The sequence below is a fragment of the Leishmania martiniquensis genome, chromosome 1 (genome assembly GCF_017916325.1).
Source record: "Leishmania martiniquensis isolate LSCM1 chromosome 1, whole genome shotgun sequence".
In the NCBI taxonomy this organism is placed as follows: Eukaryota; Euglenozoa; class Kinetoplastea; order Trypanosomatida; family Trypanosomatidae; genus Leishmania; species Leishmania martiniquensis.
In genome coordinates this window covers 175,877-192,208 of record NC_090136.1, presented here as the reverse complement: position 1 = coordinate 192,208, position 16,332 = coordinate 175,877, and the positions used below count along the sequence as shown (strand labels likewise).

The 16,332-nt window shown below is 66.8% G+C and overlaps 3 protein-coding genes across 3 annotated transcripts; all 3 read right to left on the bottom strand.

Annotated features, from left to right (window-relative positions):
- Positions 1-5,699: 5,699 nt before the first annotated feature.
- On the bottom strand, positions 5,700-7,202 carry LSCM1_08203 (uncharacterized protein; the record flags this gene model as incomplete). The annotated part of the gene is made up of 1 exon (XM_067325540.1): positions 5,700-7,202. One exon carries the CDS (start codon positions 7,200-7,202, stop codon positions 5,700-5,702), a length of 1,503 nt encoding a protein of 500 aa, XP_067181715.1.
- Positions 7,203-8,032: 830 nt separating this feature from the next.
- On the bottom strand, positions 8,033-11,308 carry LSCM1_08202 (uncharacterized protein; the record flags this gene model as incomplete). The annotated part of the gene is made up of 1 exon (XM_067325539.1): positions 8,033-11,308. The coding sequence occupies one exon, from the start codon at positions 11,306-11,308 to the stop codon at positions 8,033-8,035; it is 3,276 nt and encodes a 1,091-aa protein (XP_067181714.1).
- A 1,420-nt stretch (positions 11,309-12,728) lies between these two features.
- LSCM1_08201 (uncharacterized protein) lies at positions 12,729-15,572 on the bottom strand (the record flags this gene model as incomplete). The annotated part of the gene is made up of 1 exon (XM_067325538.1): positions 12,729-15,572. One exon carries the CDS (start codon positions 15,570-15,572, stop codon positions 12,729-12,731), a length of 2,844 nt encoding a protein of 947 aa, XP_067181713.1.
- Between the last annotated feature and the right edge of the window lie 760 nt (positions 15,573-16,332).

The window sequence follows — 16,332 nt, the reverse complement described above, 5'->3', positions numbered from 1 at the left end:
TGTGCGAGCGCCTTTCTTCCCAGGAGTGATACCAAGCAGCGTCCTAGGAGTGGGTGCATATATATATAAATGTCTGTGTGTGTGTCACGCGCGTGTGCGCCTCAACGCCTCTTACGAGAAAGCTGTGCGACCGTCTTCCCACGCTGGCCCCGCCCCTCCTCCACCCCCCCTCCCTCAGCGCGCGCGCACACACATACGTCCACCTGCTTCAGCACGCACTCTTCTGCTACTCTGGGTCAGGAGGGGAAGAGGTCAGACGGCCCGGGAACTACCGTAGACTTGGCGGCGGCGGCGGCGACGCCATCCCTTTCTGCCGCGACCTCGTCTAGCACCTTGCGCAGCTTTCGAGGCTGCAGCACCGTCAGCGCGTGCTCGGCCACGTCGTACTGCGCGATCCGGTTGGATGTCAGCTCCTGCAGCAGCGCCTTCAGCCGCCCTTGCGAGACCATGACGCCGTGCTGCTCGAACTTTTCCTTCGCTACAAATAGGGAAACCTTTTGGCCCTCACCCGCCTCTTCCTGCACGTCGATGAGGATACGCAGGAGGCCGCTGAAGGCGGGCGGTAGACTGAACAGCACGCGACGTAGTGTATCGTACAGAAGATGCGAGCCGCTACCAGCGCTGGCAAGACCGCCAGCGCCGGTCGCTGTCGATGAGCCGTGCCCCAGCGAACCGCCACCGCCGGCTGTCATGACCTCCGCGTCGGTGAGAAGGCGTATGCTGCTCAGGTACTGCAGCTCATGCGCTCGCGGCAGCAGGAGACTGCGCAGCTGCACCGCGCACACGCCCATCCGCTCGAGCGTGCCGGCCAGCGGCGTCAGCGGCCACCGCGGGTCATCGAAGGAGAGCAGCAGCTGCAGGTGCGGGTGCGGGTAGGAGAACTCAGCACATAGCTCCAAGAGCACATCTGCTTCCTCTGTGTCTAGCAGGTCGACGTTGTGCAGCACGAGCAGCACTGGCGGCGACCAACCAGGACGCAGCTGATGGGCATCCCACAGGTTCAGGCGGGGAGGCGCAGCGGGCGCTGGCGGCACTGTGAGCGGCATCTGCTCAGCTAGCATGGTCAACGCCGTCGTGGATGGCAAGGATACCCATTGCACACAGCGGCGGCTCGACTGACGGCGCCGCACAGACCGCAGCACCAGCTGCCGAACGGCGTCGCTAGCGAAGCGCAGCACTGGAGCACGCAACGCCACCGCAGACGCGGTGCCGCCTCGATGTGAGGCGGCTCCCACAGGCAGAGGGGGTAGCTTCAGTGAGTGAAGCGAGCCGGCGTACTCGTGCAGTTCTGTGCACACGCTGCCAGGCAGCGCACTCTCCCCATCTGCGTCCTCGACCGCCACAGCGGCGCCGCCGTCCTCAAGCGAGCCGGCGACGGTGCGCTGCAACGCTTCAAAGAAGGCGGGCACAGGCGACATCAGCGGCAGCGAGGACGGCGTGCTCGTCAGCGTCATCGGCGAGGAGGAGAGAAGCTGACGCTGCGGCGATTTTTGCCGAGAGGTTTTCGGCGTGGTCATTCCTGTGGTTGGTGCCGCCACAGGGGACTGCCCCGCCTCCCACGCGGTGCCACGGGCAGGCATGACGGTGACGCGGCCAGCAGCACGGAGCCGGTCGCGTGGCGTGCCCAACGCGCCAAACATCCCCGACTCGTCGCTGCTGCTCACGTCACCGTCGACGTCCACCACCTCCACAGGGATGGCCGCTGCCCGTGACGCGCTCGGCGCGCGCTGCATGACGGACGTGACGTCGCGCGCCACGGCTGGCGAGCGGGCCTCTTCGCCGGCGAGCGCTGCCCGTTCCGTAAGCAGCGGCGCCGCACCAGGCGTCGGCTGCGGAAGCTGGTGCGCATCCTTTAAAATCTGCTGCCGCCGCAGCGTCGCGGCGCTGTGTCCCTGCAGCTGCACCTCCGCCTGGAGCGCTTTAGGGTGCACACGCTTCACGAGCGCGCGGCCGACGGCGATCAGCTGGCGCACAATCGAGGGGGCAGCGGCGGTGGCAGCAGCGGCACCCACAGCGCGACCCGGCGCGCTCGCGCTACCGCCGCCCCTTCCGGTGCGACGCACACTCTGGCCACCGCTCTGCACATCTACCGACGCAGACGTGGCCGCGCTACTGTGACCGTTGCCGACGCTGCCATCGCTGCGACCAAGGCTCGCGTCCACTGTGAAGATACTTAGCTGCTGCAGCTCTGCGCTCTGCGCAACGTGGTGGAGGAAGAAGTACTTCGAGCCGATGCCGTACACCGCGACGGAGCGGCCATGCAGCAGGTGGTCCACGCAGAGCGCCAGCTCCGGTGAGGCAAGGCCATGTGGCCATTGCAGGTCAGCGGTGGGCGGCAAGGTCGGGACCTCCGCGTCCGGTGCAGCCAATGACCGACCATCGCCGCCCTCTTCGCTCGCTCGGGGACGCTTGCGCGACGCCGGCGATAGTGTGGCGCCGCCCGCCATCTTCACGGGAGATGACTGCTGCATCGGGCGCTCCTCATGCAGGCGGTGCTCTGGCGTGGGGTACGGCCCCCTTGACGTCAGCGCACGCCCCAGGAGCAGCGGCCGTGGGGTGGTGGCGATGTGGTGCATCACGTTCACTATGAGCAGCGCGCGCAGAGTGGCTGCCGGCACCACCTTCACGGAGGACAGGTGCTGAGGGCGGAGTTGCACGCGGTGTGTGCCGTCGCCGCCAACCGCTGCCGCAGTAAGCTGCGTCGCCGCCTTCTTGAAGATGTCGCTGGCCATGTACAGCGCCAGTGCGTGCGTGTTCGCGAAGGCGTAGAGGCCGTACGGGACCGCCACACGGAACGGCCGAGCTGGGAGTCCAGGCAACGAGGGCGGGCAGCTCCACACAAAGAGCGGCGTGACGGAGGCCGAGGGCGGCAAAGCGCCACGGCCGCGGTGGCCGGCGCTGCGGTGATGGTGAGGGTGGCGATAGACGGGCGCTTCTTCGCGCGCCTCGCGATCGACGGCGCACCAGACGAGGTGCGTCTGCATCCGTGGGTTCCACACGGAGAAGGTGAAGCTGCCACCCTCCTCACAGCGGTCCAGCGGCAGCGCTGCACCATCCCGCACCCCGGCTGCCGCGCTCGGTCCTGCGCCACAGCGTGAGAGCACCCGCCGGCGCCCGTGCGCAGGAGACGCGGAGGGCAGCGGGTCTCGCTCGCAAGCGGTGTGCTTGCCGCTGGCCGCACGTGGCGCATCACGGTGGTGGTGGCTTTGCGTGACGTATGGAGCCGACCCGTCTGCGCGGGCGTCTGGGCCACCGCTGCGGTCGCCGGCGCCCAGAGCGGCGGGAGCGACGGCGAGTACCTGAGCGAGCAGCGGCTCCGTCGACGACAGCCTCTTCTCGCGTTGTGCCCGCATGAAGTAATACTTGTGCAGATTCTCCGTGTCGTAGACGAGGCTGCCGCCTCCGTGCAGCCGCGCCGGCGGCATCGGCCCCTCACAGCACCACTCGTGCAGGAGCGCCTCTTCACGCACGAGGTCACCGCGCCGGCAGAGATGACAGCGAAGGGACGCCGCCGCTGTCGTTGTCGAAGGCGGCAACAACAGTGTGGTGACTGCGTCACGCGCCGCGACGCCTTCCGCTAGGTGTCGGTGCTGCGACGCGTGGCTGTGGCTACGCCCAGCGCTTGCACGCGCGTAGGAGGCGGGGGCGTTCGCTCGGCAAGCACCGTCCTCGACTCCGCCGCTACGCACAGCGGTCGCCGGAGAGGCGATCACGGCATCCAGCCAGTCCATCTCGCCCACCGTGAACGATGTGGGCGCAGCCGACGAAAAGACGGAAGACTGCCCGGCGGCTCTCGTCGTATGCTGCTGCACCTGCACCTGCACCAGTGAGACGCAGTCGGGGCAAACTGTGTAGGAGCAGTACGTGCAGTAGTAGCCCGGGATGTCGCGGTAGCGCGCCGGCAAGTCGCTGTGCGCACAGGACACCCACGCCTGCGGCAATGGCGAAGGCGGCGATGCTGCCGGGGGCGCGGTCGCGGAGGCGTCATCCACGGCGGGCGCGGCTGCCGGTCCTGTGCACAGCTGCTCGGCTGACTCGCTCTCTTCTCCGTGGCTGACCACAAGGGGTGACGGAGAGCCATTCCTCAGGGTCGACAACGCGGCAGTGAGCGACTCCTTCGCTGACGGCGACGAGGACGACGACGGCACCATCTGCTGCGTGCACGCCGCCGCCACCGGCACCAGCGACGGAAACAGAGCCGACGCCTCTTGCGGCGGTTGCAGTGGCGGGGGCGGGTGGAGCGCCACGGATGACGATGTCTGGGCGTCATCTGATACTGCATCCGCGCCAGCCCGGTGCCGCTTGGGACTTCGGCCCGCTGCCTCACCACCACCGTTGCGGCCATCATCGCAGGCGGCGGTGTGCGATCGCACTTCCCCGTGCACGGGCGGTAGCGGCGACGCGGACGCCGAATGAATGGACGGAGGAGAGCGCCGCCTGCCCTCCTCCCCCTGCTCCTCGTCTCTCCATTCCTGTTGCTGCCGCTCGGGTGATGCCCTTGGTGACGGGTGGCCACGTGCCGCACCTCGACTGACAGGGCGTTCGGTCAGCGAGCCATGCGCGTCGCTTGCCACGGTAATCGGTGCCATCACCTCCGCTCGGGAGTGCCGCGCATGCTCCTGCGCGCGCCCGTGCACCGGCGTGGGGGTGGCCAGCAAGGATGTCCGCGATGGTGTCGCTGCTGCCCTTGCTGCTGCTATGGTCGCCCCGGCATCGACAGCCCGACGGGTCGGTGTTACCTGGGAGGGGGGGGAGGAGGAGGAGGAAGAGGACCACAGCCCGTGATCCTCCAGCCATGGCGCAGCCACGTCGCTGCCATTCGTATTGCTGCCGCTACTGCTGATGCACTTCCCCTTGTCGCCACCCAACATGCGCTGCGCCTCTCGCTGATGCGCGTCGCCATGCTCACAGCTCATCACCACCCGTCAACGGGGAAAAAAGGGGGGCGTCTCAAACGATGTATGTGATTGGGTCTAGGAAGTGGACGCCGGCGCATGCGTGTGCATGCGCAGGAGGGGGTGGGGGTGGGGGCGATGCTCGCTCGAGTCAGATGTGTGGGCGTGCGCGCGCAGGAGCATGCGCGACAGATTTAACGCCCGCTCCCCTCTATCTGTTGCGGCTGCCGCAGCTGACACCGATGGGCAACGGGGTCACGCGACACAGAGCATAGGAGGAGGAGGCGCAGAGAAGGGCAGCGGACATGTCATGCGTGCGGTGCGGCGCCGAGGCGATTGCAACGGCTGAGGGAAGGTCCTTGGGGGCTGCGCGCATGTAAGGGATGCCCTCTCCTGCTTCTCGGGCAACCGGCCGGCCGACACCGAGAGAGGGAGTCGGCACGGCGGCGAAGTCTTGGTGCCCCGTGGAGAGCGCGCGCGCGCGCCGGGATGACTGGCCAGACAGCCGTGTGCATCAAGACGCGCCCTGCCGGGCTGTGGCTAGTGCCTCGTATCGGCGACCTTATAGGAGTGAATAATTAGGCGACCCAACAGCAACAGCAACGAAGACCGGCGTGATCAAGTTGGGGCAGAAGTGGGGCTGCGGGGAGGTCGGAGAGAGGGAGGAGACACACGTACACCCACAGAGAGAGAGAGGTGCATGCACGAAACGAGACAGGCGATCACAGCACGCACGACTCCCTTCCCCTTTCCCGTCCTTCATACACCCCATATCTGTAGGCGCACGCGTCTCATGTCAGCCTTTCAGAGGAGACACGCACGCGCGTCCTGCGGGAACTGCGGCGGCGTCAGCTGCGGCCGCACCACACTCGTCACGAGCGAAAGGGGGTCGTACTTGGGCAGCGCGCTGCTCGCGCCGATGCACGAAACGGTGGGCTGAACCACGCTAAAGTACTTCTCTGCTGCGGCGCGCAGGGACTCGGGCGTGACGGCGTCGACCCTCTCGAAGACCTCTTGCAGCGGCACGCGGCGGCCAAAGTGGATCATCTGCCGCCCAAGGTCCTCGGCGCTGTTCGTCGTGCTGTCGCGCATCATCATGACAGACGCCTTGAACTCCGCCTTGGCCGCCTCCAGCAGCGGGTCCGCTACCTTGGTGGCACACAGGTCGTAGAGCGAGCCCAGGATGTAGTTCAGCAGCAGCGTCTGCGCGTCGTCGCGGGCGAAGCCGCTGTCGCGACGGTCGTCGCTTGCCGCCATGCGGGCTGTCACGATGTGGTAGCCGAGCAGCGCTGTCTCCTCGTACGGCGTGTAGAAAGGGCGCAGCTGGACCAGGTTCGGCACCCGTTCCCAGGGCAGGTTCGGGTTGCGGCGCTGCGCGCTGAACTGGTCATACTGCCCCTCGCGAAACTGCCCGATAACGTTGTGGATGAGCTGCAGCGGATAGCTGTCTGGGTGCGAGGCGCCGCAGATCGGGAAGGCAACGGCCGTGTTCGCGGTTGCCATCACTTCGTTCCAAAGAACGGTGTGGCCGCCCTTGTAGACGCCGTGCAGGCGCGGGCGGTTGTTCGTGGAGGGCAGAGAGCTGAAGTACTTCTCTGCCAGCGCGTGCGCCGCGTCAGGCGAGATGCCGCCAGACGACACGAGGCACATGCGCGGCCCTGTGTAGTGCACCCGCACGTATTCCTCGATCATGGACTTGTTGATGTTGCCGGCGATGTTCTCAACTGGCCCGAGGATGGTGAGCGGCAGCCCACTTGTCGTCGGGTCGTAGGCGGCTTGGTGCACGTTGTCCATGAGCACCTCATCCACAAGCTCCTCCACCTCGCGCATCTCGGCCAGAATCGTCGGCCGCTCCGCCTCGATGTCGTGCAGGCGGTAGCGACCGCGCTGCAGGAGGTCCGACACAACGTCGATCATCTTGTCCACATCCTTCGTGAACGCCTTCACGTAGTAGGCGGTGCGATCCCGCGAGGTGTACGCGTTGAAGTGCGCCCCGCGGTGCTCGAAGAGGTTCTCGACGTCGCGCTTCGAGTACCGGTCGGTGCCCTTGAAGTTCATATGCTCCAGAAAATGCGCCACACCGTTGTTGTGGATGTCCTCGAAGCGACTCCCCGCATCGATCCACACGCCAACGGTGGCGAAGGGGCAGCCCTTTACGTACTCCGTCGCCACCCGAAACCCGTTTGGCAGAGAGGAGTAGACGACAGGGGTGCAGCGGTTCAGCACCTGCTGGCAGAGCTGGTCCTTCATCGTCATGTTGTGCGGCAGCGCTGCCGTTGCGGCCACCGCGCCGGTTCGCTGCAGCATTGCTGTGCGCTCTCACGGCCTAATGTGCTGTGTGCTGTGTGTGTGTGTGCGAGCGGTTTGGCCAACAGCGTCTCCCCCTTTTTTTAAATTTCTCCCTGAGAGACTTCGAAACGCGGTTAGGGGGGGAGATGGGAGGGAGGGAGGGAGAAGAAAGAAATAAAAGCGAAGAGGTCCACTCTCGAGCGGGGCAGAGTCCCTTCCTGAGTGCCTGTCGGGGCGTGGCTGCCAGCGCAAGTGCGGTCTCGTCACGTGCTCGACTACGCCCGAAGCGGGTGCGCGAGGAAAAAGGGGAAGGAGGAGGAGGGGTGGAAGAAGATGCGGAGACGAGAAGGCTGCCGCTGAAGGTTCACATGCGAGCGTGCGCGTCCACGCACCGGTTGAAGGAGGCGCGCCAGAGGCTGGATGGGGGACGGGCAGGTGAGACGGAATGCCCTCCCCCCTTTGCCCATCCCCGTGAGGGCGCGCGTAAGGGGAAACATATATGGCTCTCTTGTCTGCTGGCCGTGGACGGCGCACGACGGCTCGCCACTTTCAGAGAGGGCAGGCGCCGTGCAACGTAATCGGGCGACGAAGTGCCTCCCCTCTCTCCTCTCGCGCCGTGAGCCCATCCGCCATGAGCGGGACGGGCGGGCAACGGTGATTGCCGCCGCGGCAGAGGGGGCGGAGCACGCGTGTGCGTCACCGTACCGGGGTCGGAGGATCGCGCGGCCCTCACCAACGCATCTCATCCACTGCGCGCCCGCCCCTCTACCGTAGTGACCGAGATGCTGATGTGGCCCTGCCTGCGCACCACCGCCTTCCCCCTCCCCCTCTTCGCTCTTGTCCGTCCGTTATAATTGTCTGACCACCTCACGCACGGCTGCCTGGACACCAAAAATGATGCGCAGACGTTCCTCAAGCTCGGTGACGCTTGCGGTGTCGCCGAAGTCATCGAGCCAGTGGCCCACCTCACGAACCGTCGTGCGCCATCCCGGCAGGGGAGAAGACAGCGACGTCGCCTCGCTCTGGACATCGTGGGAGTCCCATGTGGGGTGCTTCTCCTTGATCCACAGGAGCATGCCCTCGATCTCGTTGCGCAGGCTGCTGCGCCGCAGTCGCGCGTCGTCCATCGCTTGCAGCGCCCGCACTCGCCCTCGCGAGAAGGTGAGCTCGGCCGCGTTCATGTTGTAGCCCAGTCGCTTCATCCCCACGCCAGCTGCGGCGGCGCTGCTCGACACGCGCAGAGGGAGTGCTGCAACGCGCACCTCCACGTGCACCTCCACGTGCGGCTGCGACGGCAGGGACTCGTTCGACGCGGTCGCGCTGTCGCTGGAGTGCCCAGGAATACTCCCCTCCCCCCCTCTTTCGCCCGGCTCGTCACCCTCGCGGCCCTCTGCCACGCCAGCACCCTCGCCACTGCTGCTGTTCCTCTTGTGCGGCAGCTCCTCTACCGCTGCCCCAGGGGCTGAGCTTCCGCTGCGCACGCCCTCCGTCACATTGGGACCCGCGTCGGCCACCTCCACATCGGCGCGCAGGTACGCGACGCCACAATGCGGGATGCCACTGACGGTGGCGACCACCTCGACCACCACCTCTGCACCGGCTAGGCGAGCCTGCTGGCGGCTTGGCCTGGTACCGCTTGGCCCACTACTCCGCTGCGTCTCCTGCGCCAGCAGCTGCTTCGCGGCTTCGTGCACCCCCTCCACGGTGCAGACCTGTACGTAGCAGGCGGGGCAGCTCATCACCAACGTCGCTGAGGCCGCATCGACGGCAGGGTCCGCCAACGGGGCGGCGTCGGAGCCCTTGCGACTGGCGTAGGCGGTGTCCGCCTCGGGGCCCGAGTACAACGTGACGATGACGCTGTCGGTGGGCAACAGAGCCGCGGCTGCCAGTCGCACACGCAGGCTACGCGTCGCAGGCAGTGTTGTGTTCCGCGCTGGGAACAGGAGGCGCACGTCCGGCGCGGCAGCCGCTTCGGCGTCTGTGCTGCGTAGTTCAGCCGAGGCGTAGATGGCGTTGGTCAGCCACTCGCGCACGTGAAGGCGCGGCAGAGCCTGAGTGCCGCGCATCCCAAGCGCACGCGGAGCGCTCGACACGGCCAGGAGCGTCGTGCCCGTGACGGCCGCCTCGTCGCCGTTGAGGGTGCGATCCACGACGCCACCGCGATAGCCCTCGCCGAGCCGCTGCAGCAGCAGCGGTATTCGCGCACCGCCACCGATGACCTCCAAACGGTCGAGGGTGCCGGGGCCCCTGAGGAGGCCGCCGGTGGCGGCGATGGCGTCGTCCCGAAGCCCCACAGCGGCGTCGAAAAGAGGCTTGCACAGGCCCTCGAAGTCTTCGCGGCTGAGGCGGAGGCTCAGCAGACCGCCGTCCGCCGTGACGGTGACGCGGCGCTGCTGTAGCTCCTGCTGCCCCACCGCATCGAAGCGCGACGGATCGGCATGGATGCCGTCGATGGTGACATGCGCCTCGAAGTTCGCTGAGAGCACCTCCTTCGCACGCTGCGCAGCACGCAGGAGGCTGCCGCGCTCCTTCACCGCAGTCTGCCGCGCCGCGCCGCTGCGGTCTTCCGACGCGGCAGCCCCGCTCAGCACGCGGCGGCCGAAGTACCGCGCGTCCCAGTGGTGGGCGATGCACGCGTCAAAGGCGGCGCCGCCGAGCGTGCGGTTGCCGACCAGCGCCAGCAGCTCCATGTTCCCTTGCCGCTTGGTTCGGCTCGCTACGGCCGCCGGCAGCGCCGCGAAGCCGAAGATGGCGACCTCAGCCTGCTGGCTGCCCATGTCGTAAATCATGACGTACTGCACCTTGTCGGGCTTCAGAACCTGCTCGGACTTCATGTAGGCCAGCTGCGCTGCTGCCCCGCTTGTACTGTGGACGAGGCGCACCACGCGCAGGCCGGCCAAAGCCGCCGCATCCACAAGCGCCTGTCGCTGCGCGACGCTGGAGTGGATGGGCACCGTCAGCGCAGCGTAGCGGACGGCGACGGACGTGGCATCAGCGCTGCTGGTGTGGTTGCCAGCGCCCCTTCGCATCCTCGCCAAGAGCTGCTGGTCCTCTTCGCCGAGCGCGTTGTCGGCCGCGTCGGCTTTCTCAGCCGTGCGACGTGCGTAGCCGAGCAGCATTGCCGTCAGTTCCTCCGGTGAAAAAAGCACCCCGTTGGCGGTGGCGGCGCTCGCAGGACGTTGGTTGCCGGCCGCCGCATGCTGATCAGACGTGCTACTCGTGGTGAAGAAGGGCACGTATACACCGAGCGCTTGACGCCCGATCACGTCGTTCCGCTGCTGCTGGACCTCATCGGTTCCGTTCGCTGGTGCCGCGACTGCCGGCCCCCATCCCGTGAGGGGCGCCACAGAGTAGCTGTATGCCACCCTCAGCTGCTCCGGTTTCAGCGCGTGTATCGAGGATTCCGCGGCCGTCGCGCTCGTGGCGTCTGCGGTGTAGCCGAGCATGTGCGCCGCGCTGCACACCACCTGCATCGGGAAGCGCGGCGCTAGCGCGAGCGCCTCTTCCGCAAAGGTGCGCTCTAGCTGGTAGCCGCGCGGCCGCAGCGCCGTGTCGTCGCGATGCAAATGGGGCTTCTCGCCATCGCTCAGCATCCCTGGGCCGGTGCCGCTGCGGGCCCCGCCGCTGTTCGAAGCGGCGGTCGGGTCTCGGACGTACCGAAATGCCATGCACGGTGGGCTCTTACGGTTCGCCTGATCGTTAAGGACGATCGACGCGGAGCCGAGGCTGACCGCTGCGGCCGCCGCGCCACCCAGTGCCGCCTCGCTGCGCGGCACCAGCTGCTGCGGAACCCGCCAGGCACTCACCTTGACGCTGTCGTGCCCGAGGTCGACCGAAATGAGTTCTGTTTCAGTAATCGTCAGCGGCAGCGGTGGGGCGGCGGCGGCGGCGTCTGCCTCACCCGCGGCCATCGCAAAGAGCCCCAGCGCGCGGCGGCGCGGCAGCAAGGCATCACTGAAGGGAGCCAGGCCGACTCCGTCCAACACCAACACCGCCATACTCAGAAGCAGCAGCAACATCCACGCCGGGGTTGTGCGCGCACAGCCACGGCGGTGGCAGCGGCGCAGCGCCAACGGTCTTGACGTCGGGCATGGGCGAGGGGAAAGGTAAGCTGCTGAACGCATCTTCGGGACCCCTCGCGCGTAATGAGATGTCGGCGCCCCCCCTCTCCTCCGTTTCGGTTTCTGTGTGTGTCTAGTGTGTGTCGTGCGTGTGTGTGTTACGCTCACTGTGGTCGAGCCGAGCGAGTGCACGCCGTCGTGTGCAGCGCACGTGCTCTCTCTTTCTCTTTGCCCACTGGTTGAATAGCTGCCCGTGAAGGCACAGAGAGGGTGAGAAGAGATACAGAAAGAAGAGCAGATGAGCTTGCGTGCGAGCGAGGGACAGAGCGAGAGAAAGAGAGAGGGGATCGACGGAACCGTGTGCACACCCGCCGCCGTGCACCCACGGCAGAGTGAGCATGGAGCAATGACGGTGGTGGTGATGTCAACGGAGGACGAGGCGGAACGGGGAGGCGCTGCGCGCTGGCGAAGGGTGGTGGTGGTGGTGGGGGGAAGGGGAAGAGTTGACAGACAGAACGGAAGCAGACGCGGGACAGCAAAAAAAAATGAAGAGGATGGAGGGGTGACGTGGGGGGAGGGAGGATGCGCACATCGATGGAGGAGCGCATCGCAAGTGCCCTCCCCTCCTCCTCCTCCCCCCTTCACCGCCACGAAAGCGGCCATAGAACAGAGAAAGCAGAGTGAGACAACTATACGGGGTGGTGGGTGGCAGGGCGGGTGGGGCGGCTGTGGCGGCGCCGCCACAGCCGCCCTTTCGAGTCGCACCTCCGCCACTTTCGATTCGAAGTCGCTCTCGTAGAGCACGCGCGCTGGACTGTGGCGATGATGACGACGCGCATGCGCATCGCACCGAGCACAACGCCACACTCCACACCGCTCTCTCCTCCTCATGAGGGGGAGGGGAGGGGGCGCTGCCAGGCGCGTTGCTCCTCCGACTTCCCCGCCCCGTGCCTGTGTGCACGGCCACCTGCCCACCGACACATCCAATGCATACCACAAGCCGCGTTGACTGACGCCCTCGCGTCGTTTCCTCGCCCGATGCCGTCCCCAAACGCTCGGCAGCAGAACGCGAGCCGCACAACACACTCAGCCCACCTCCCCCTCCGCCGGGGGTGGGTGGGAGGGGAGGGGAGGGCACCGGCCTGCCCCGCCAACCCCATCGCATCGTGGTGCGAAGCGGCGGGCAGGCACAAACGCGCGTGCGAGCAGTGCGGCGACTCCGTCACCCCAGCAGGGCCCCTCTCCCCGAGTAGAGCTCTGCCCACCTGCCTATCCGCTCAAGCCACGCTGACACGTCGCCGACTACATCGGCGGTGCGTTCGCGGGCCGGTGTGACGCCGTGCGATGGAGGACCTTGACCGCCGACATGGACCGTGAGTCATCGCCCTGTGTTTACCAGCAGAAGCGATGCGGCTCTGTCGTGCCAACGGGGAGGGAGAAGAGGAGAAAGGGGGGGCAGAGAAAGTAAATCATAAGGGCACTGCTAAAGGCGTCGCGTGCGCCTCAGCGCACCATCACCCTCTCTCTTCCCGTCAGGATGAGATTCGCGCGATAGCCGAGACGACGGCCTCCGCGGCGACACCGCCCTCGGCGTCGCCGCGGTGCTCATGACCTGGTCCGTGCTGACCTCAGCGTCTGTCGTGATCGTGATGGCGTCGAGTACGTTCGCGCCCCACTGGAGTGTGGAGCGTAAGGCGCGCACTGAAGGCTCGCTGAGAGCGGTAGACACGTCAATGGCCTCCTCGTCTTCATGGCTTCGGCTACCCCGCGCCCGCTCCTCGGTCTCGTCGCACTGGCGACCTTCTCCCTCTGTCCGACGGCTTCGCTGACAATACGGCTGCGCACCCTTCACCTCAGCGTATGGGCTCAGTGACCGTTGCTCTGACCGCGATGTGGCGACGAGCTGGACGGGAGGTGGCGAGGCGGCGGAAATACGGGGTGCCGATCCCCATGATGCGACGACTTCCGCGCTTCCTGACGTGGCGCTTCCACGTCGCGCTTCCACAGCGCCTTCGCACAGAAAGTTGATGCAACGAGCGGCGTTGTCGCCCCCACGCTCATCGTCGATGCAGCTTTCGTCGCTACTGTCATCGCTCTCTTGAGGAACTGGCGATGCTACCGCTGAGGCACGCAACGATGGATGCAGACCACGCTCGCTTGATCGACGGCGCAGCGCGGCCATCATGAGCTGGTCCATGACGGCGGACATGTCGCGTTGGAGGCGGAGGCGCCGCTGCTCCTCACGCGTCTGCACCGCCACGCGGTCTTCCGCTTCACGTGCCAGCAACTGGGACGCCGTCGTCACTGTGAACAGCGACATAGGCAACGGCGTCATGCTGCGGCTGCGCGCCGAGTCGCAGTCTCTCGGCGACCCCCAAACGCCGCTGACTCCGCCAGCCTGACGGCCCTGTGACGTGCACATCAGTGAAGAGCTGCTGTGGTCCTCGGAATCGCTCGCCATGAGGCCCACTCCGCCGCCGCCACCGCCGCTGCGTGGACGGTGCGGACGCAAGAGGGGGCCTCGTATCACGACGGGCGCCTCCATGCTCGACTGCGGCCGCGAGGGCGACCCCTCGAAGCTGAGTGCCGCACCACTGCCGGCGACACCACCGCCTAGGAAATTCGTGGGGCCGCGGTGCGGCGACACCTTCTGCGGCGACTTACCTGCGAGTACGTGCTGCACGACACTTTTTTTCCGTTCTATTCCGACGGCGGCGGCTGTCGCTGTCGCGGCGTTGCTTTTGGAGCCCGACTGCCCTGCCATAGTTTCGGCGAGCAGCGCAGCACCGGCGGAGAGCGAGGTCTCGATGCTATCGGTGGTGCCAAGCGCTGGCACCGACGCGGTCGTTGGCGTCTGGGCAAAGGAGGCGCTGAGTACCTCCTCGAGCACCGGAAGCTGCACGAGTGACTGGGACGGCCAACTTAGCGACTGCTTCGCCGACGCATTACTCATCGCCGTTAGTGAGGGGACTATGCTGGTGGCCGCGAGCGCGGCGTCCATGGCGGAGCCGCCGCGGGAGCGCTGTTGGCGCTGCCGCAGCTCTGTCTGCTGCGACACCTCGACGCCGTCGTCCAGGTCGCGCAGTCCATCGTCGTCGTCGTCGACGCCGGCGGTGGTGATGATGCCGCAGCAAGGCACCCCAGTGCCGACGCCACCGAGCGGGGTCCACGTCGGTAGAGAGGCAGACGCGCTGGTTGCCTCTTTTGGCTCGAAAGCGCCGCTGAGTGTGCCTTCGGGGTCTACAGGTGACTTCCACTGATGCGCAGAGGAGAAGGGGCTGTCGGTCGTGAGGGGGTGCGGGTGGGCTAACACGTTCGACCGCGTGTGGACGGCGGCGTCGACGTAACGATGGCGGGAGAAGGTGTGCCTCGCTGCTGTAGACACCGGTGGCTGCCCCCCTGGATGCTGCTGACCGGCGCTGAGCGTCGGTGACAGCCCCTCCCGCTCCGCCTTACCAGCCAAGTCGTCTCTGCTGTCATGCCGGCGCTCGTTCAGCCGCAGTGCTTGGAGCAGCCGCCACAGGCCCCAGGCACGGGTGAGGAGTGCTCGCACCCGTTCTCGCTGCAGGACGTGCACCAAGGCCTCCCGCAGCGCCTGCTGCGCGGGAGCGACGCGCGACGCAGAGTGCTGCCCTTGCGCGTCGTTGTCTGCCCCTGCGCGAGGGGCATTGCTCGGACTGTGAGCAGCGACACGCGTCGCCGAGGCGGCAGCGGCAGTGGCCGGCGATGACGCGAGCATATCGTGAAGGCTAGAGGTCCAGCACGGGGTGACCGCAGCCCGTTGCGTGCTTGTGGAAGGGCTGACGCTGAGGTTGTACTCGTGCAGGCGGCCAGACCCGGCCGCCGCCGTCGTTCCACAGGTACGCTGTGCTGCGGCGAGGTGCGCCCGGCTCGTGTCGAGGAGACCGCAGACACCGGCGCTGCCATTGCGTGAGAGAGAGGGCGTTGACGCGTACAAGGACGGCCCGCTGAGGTAGGGCGAGCTCGACTGCTTCTGCACACCGACGGCGTCTGCCGGTGTGCCCGAGGCCGTGGCCGTCGTGCGACCCGGCGAGGGATTCGTTTTCAGGTCACGGCGCTGCATGTCGAGCGTGAGCGGCGGTGGTGGCGCAGAGCTTCCTGACGTATTAATGCCGTCGCCTTCCGCTGCTGCGGCAGGAAGGACCTCTGGGAGGGCGAAGCTCAACGTCGACCCGCACGGCTCTCGACGCGTTGGCATCGCCGTCGCCCCCTTCGTACCGCTGCTCACCCCAGTGGCCGCCGCCGCGCTCGTGCGGAGGCCAGCCGCGGTGCCGGTGTCTGTCTTCGGGCAGCGAGCTTCCTCCATGAGGGGGGAGGGGGAGGGGGGCACTGCGTCTTGCACCGCACAGCGCCGGAGCCGATCCGAAGCGGTCGAGACACACCGGTAAATGAAAACGAAGACGCGAACGCGTGCACGAGAGAGAAATGAGGCAACGGATGACAGCGCTGCCACTTCTGCAAGCGCAGAAGTGGCAGCCGCGCGAGTGAGACGTGCCTGCACCAACGTCTCTGCTGCTGCTGCTGCTGACAAATACCCCCCTCCCTCTCTCACCTCTCACTACAACGACGAACGAAGAGGGTCACCGCAGCGACGGACGCACTCGCAGCCTCGCGGCTCTTTCCCTTCGTGCCTTTTTTCTTTAATCTTGCAGTTTTTTTTGGGGGAGGGGGACTGCGCCGTTTTTTGTTCCTTTGTTGTGTCTCCCCCTCGCTGCCGATGCCGCTGCGATTCAAATAGCGTCGGTGACGAGTGCGGTGCCCGTCCGTGAGGCGTCACGCGATCCGCGCGCGTGTGTGTGTGTGTGTGTAGGTGTGTGTTGCGTGCGTGTAGAGGTGAATGGACATGTGTGCGCTGGCGTGCGGGCGCGTTGGCGTCGCCGTGGAGAGGACGCACCGGGAAGGAAGAGCGGGATCATGACGGTGGCGGTGGTGGTCCATCACGCGAGGCGGCGGCGGCGGCGACCACCGACAGCCAGCCAACCAACCAGCTGAAACGCGGACGAGGGTCATGGCCGCCCCCTCCCTCCCCTCCTCCTTCTCTCCCGCATCGCCTCCGCCGCATGCGA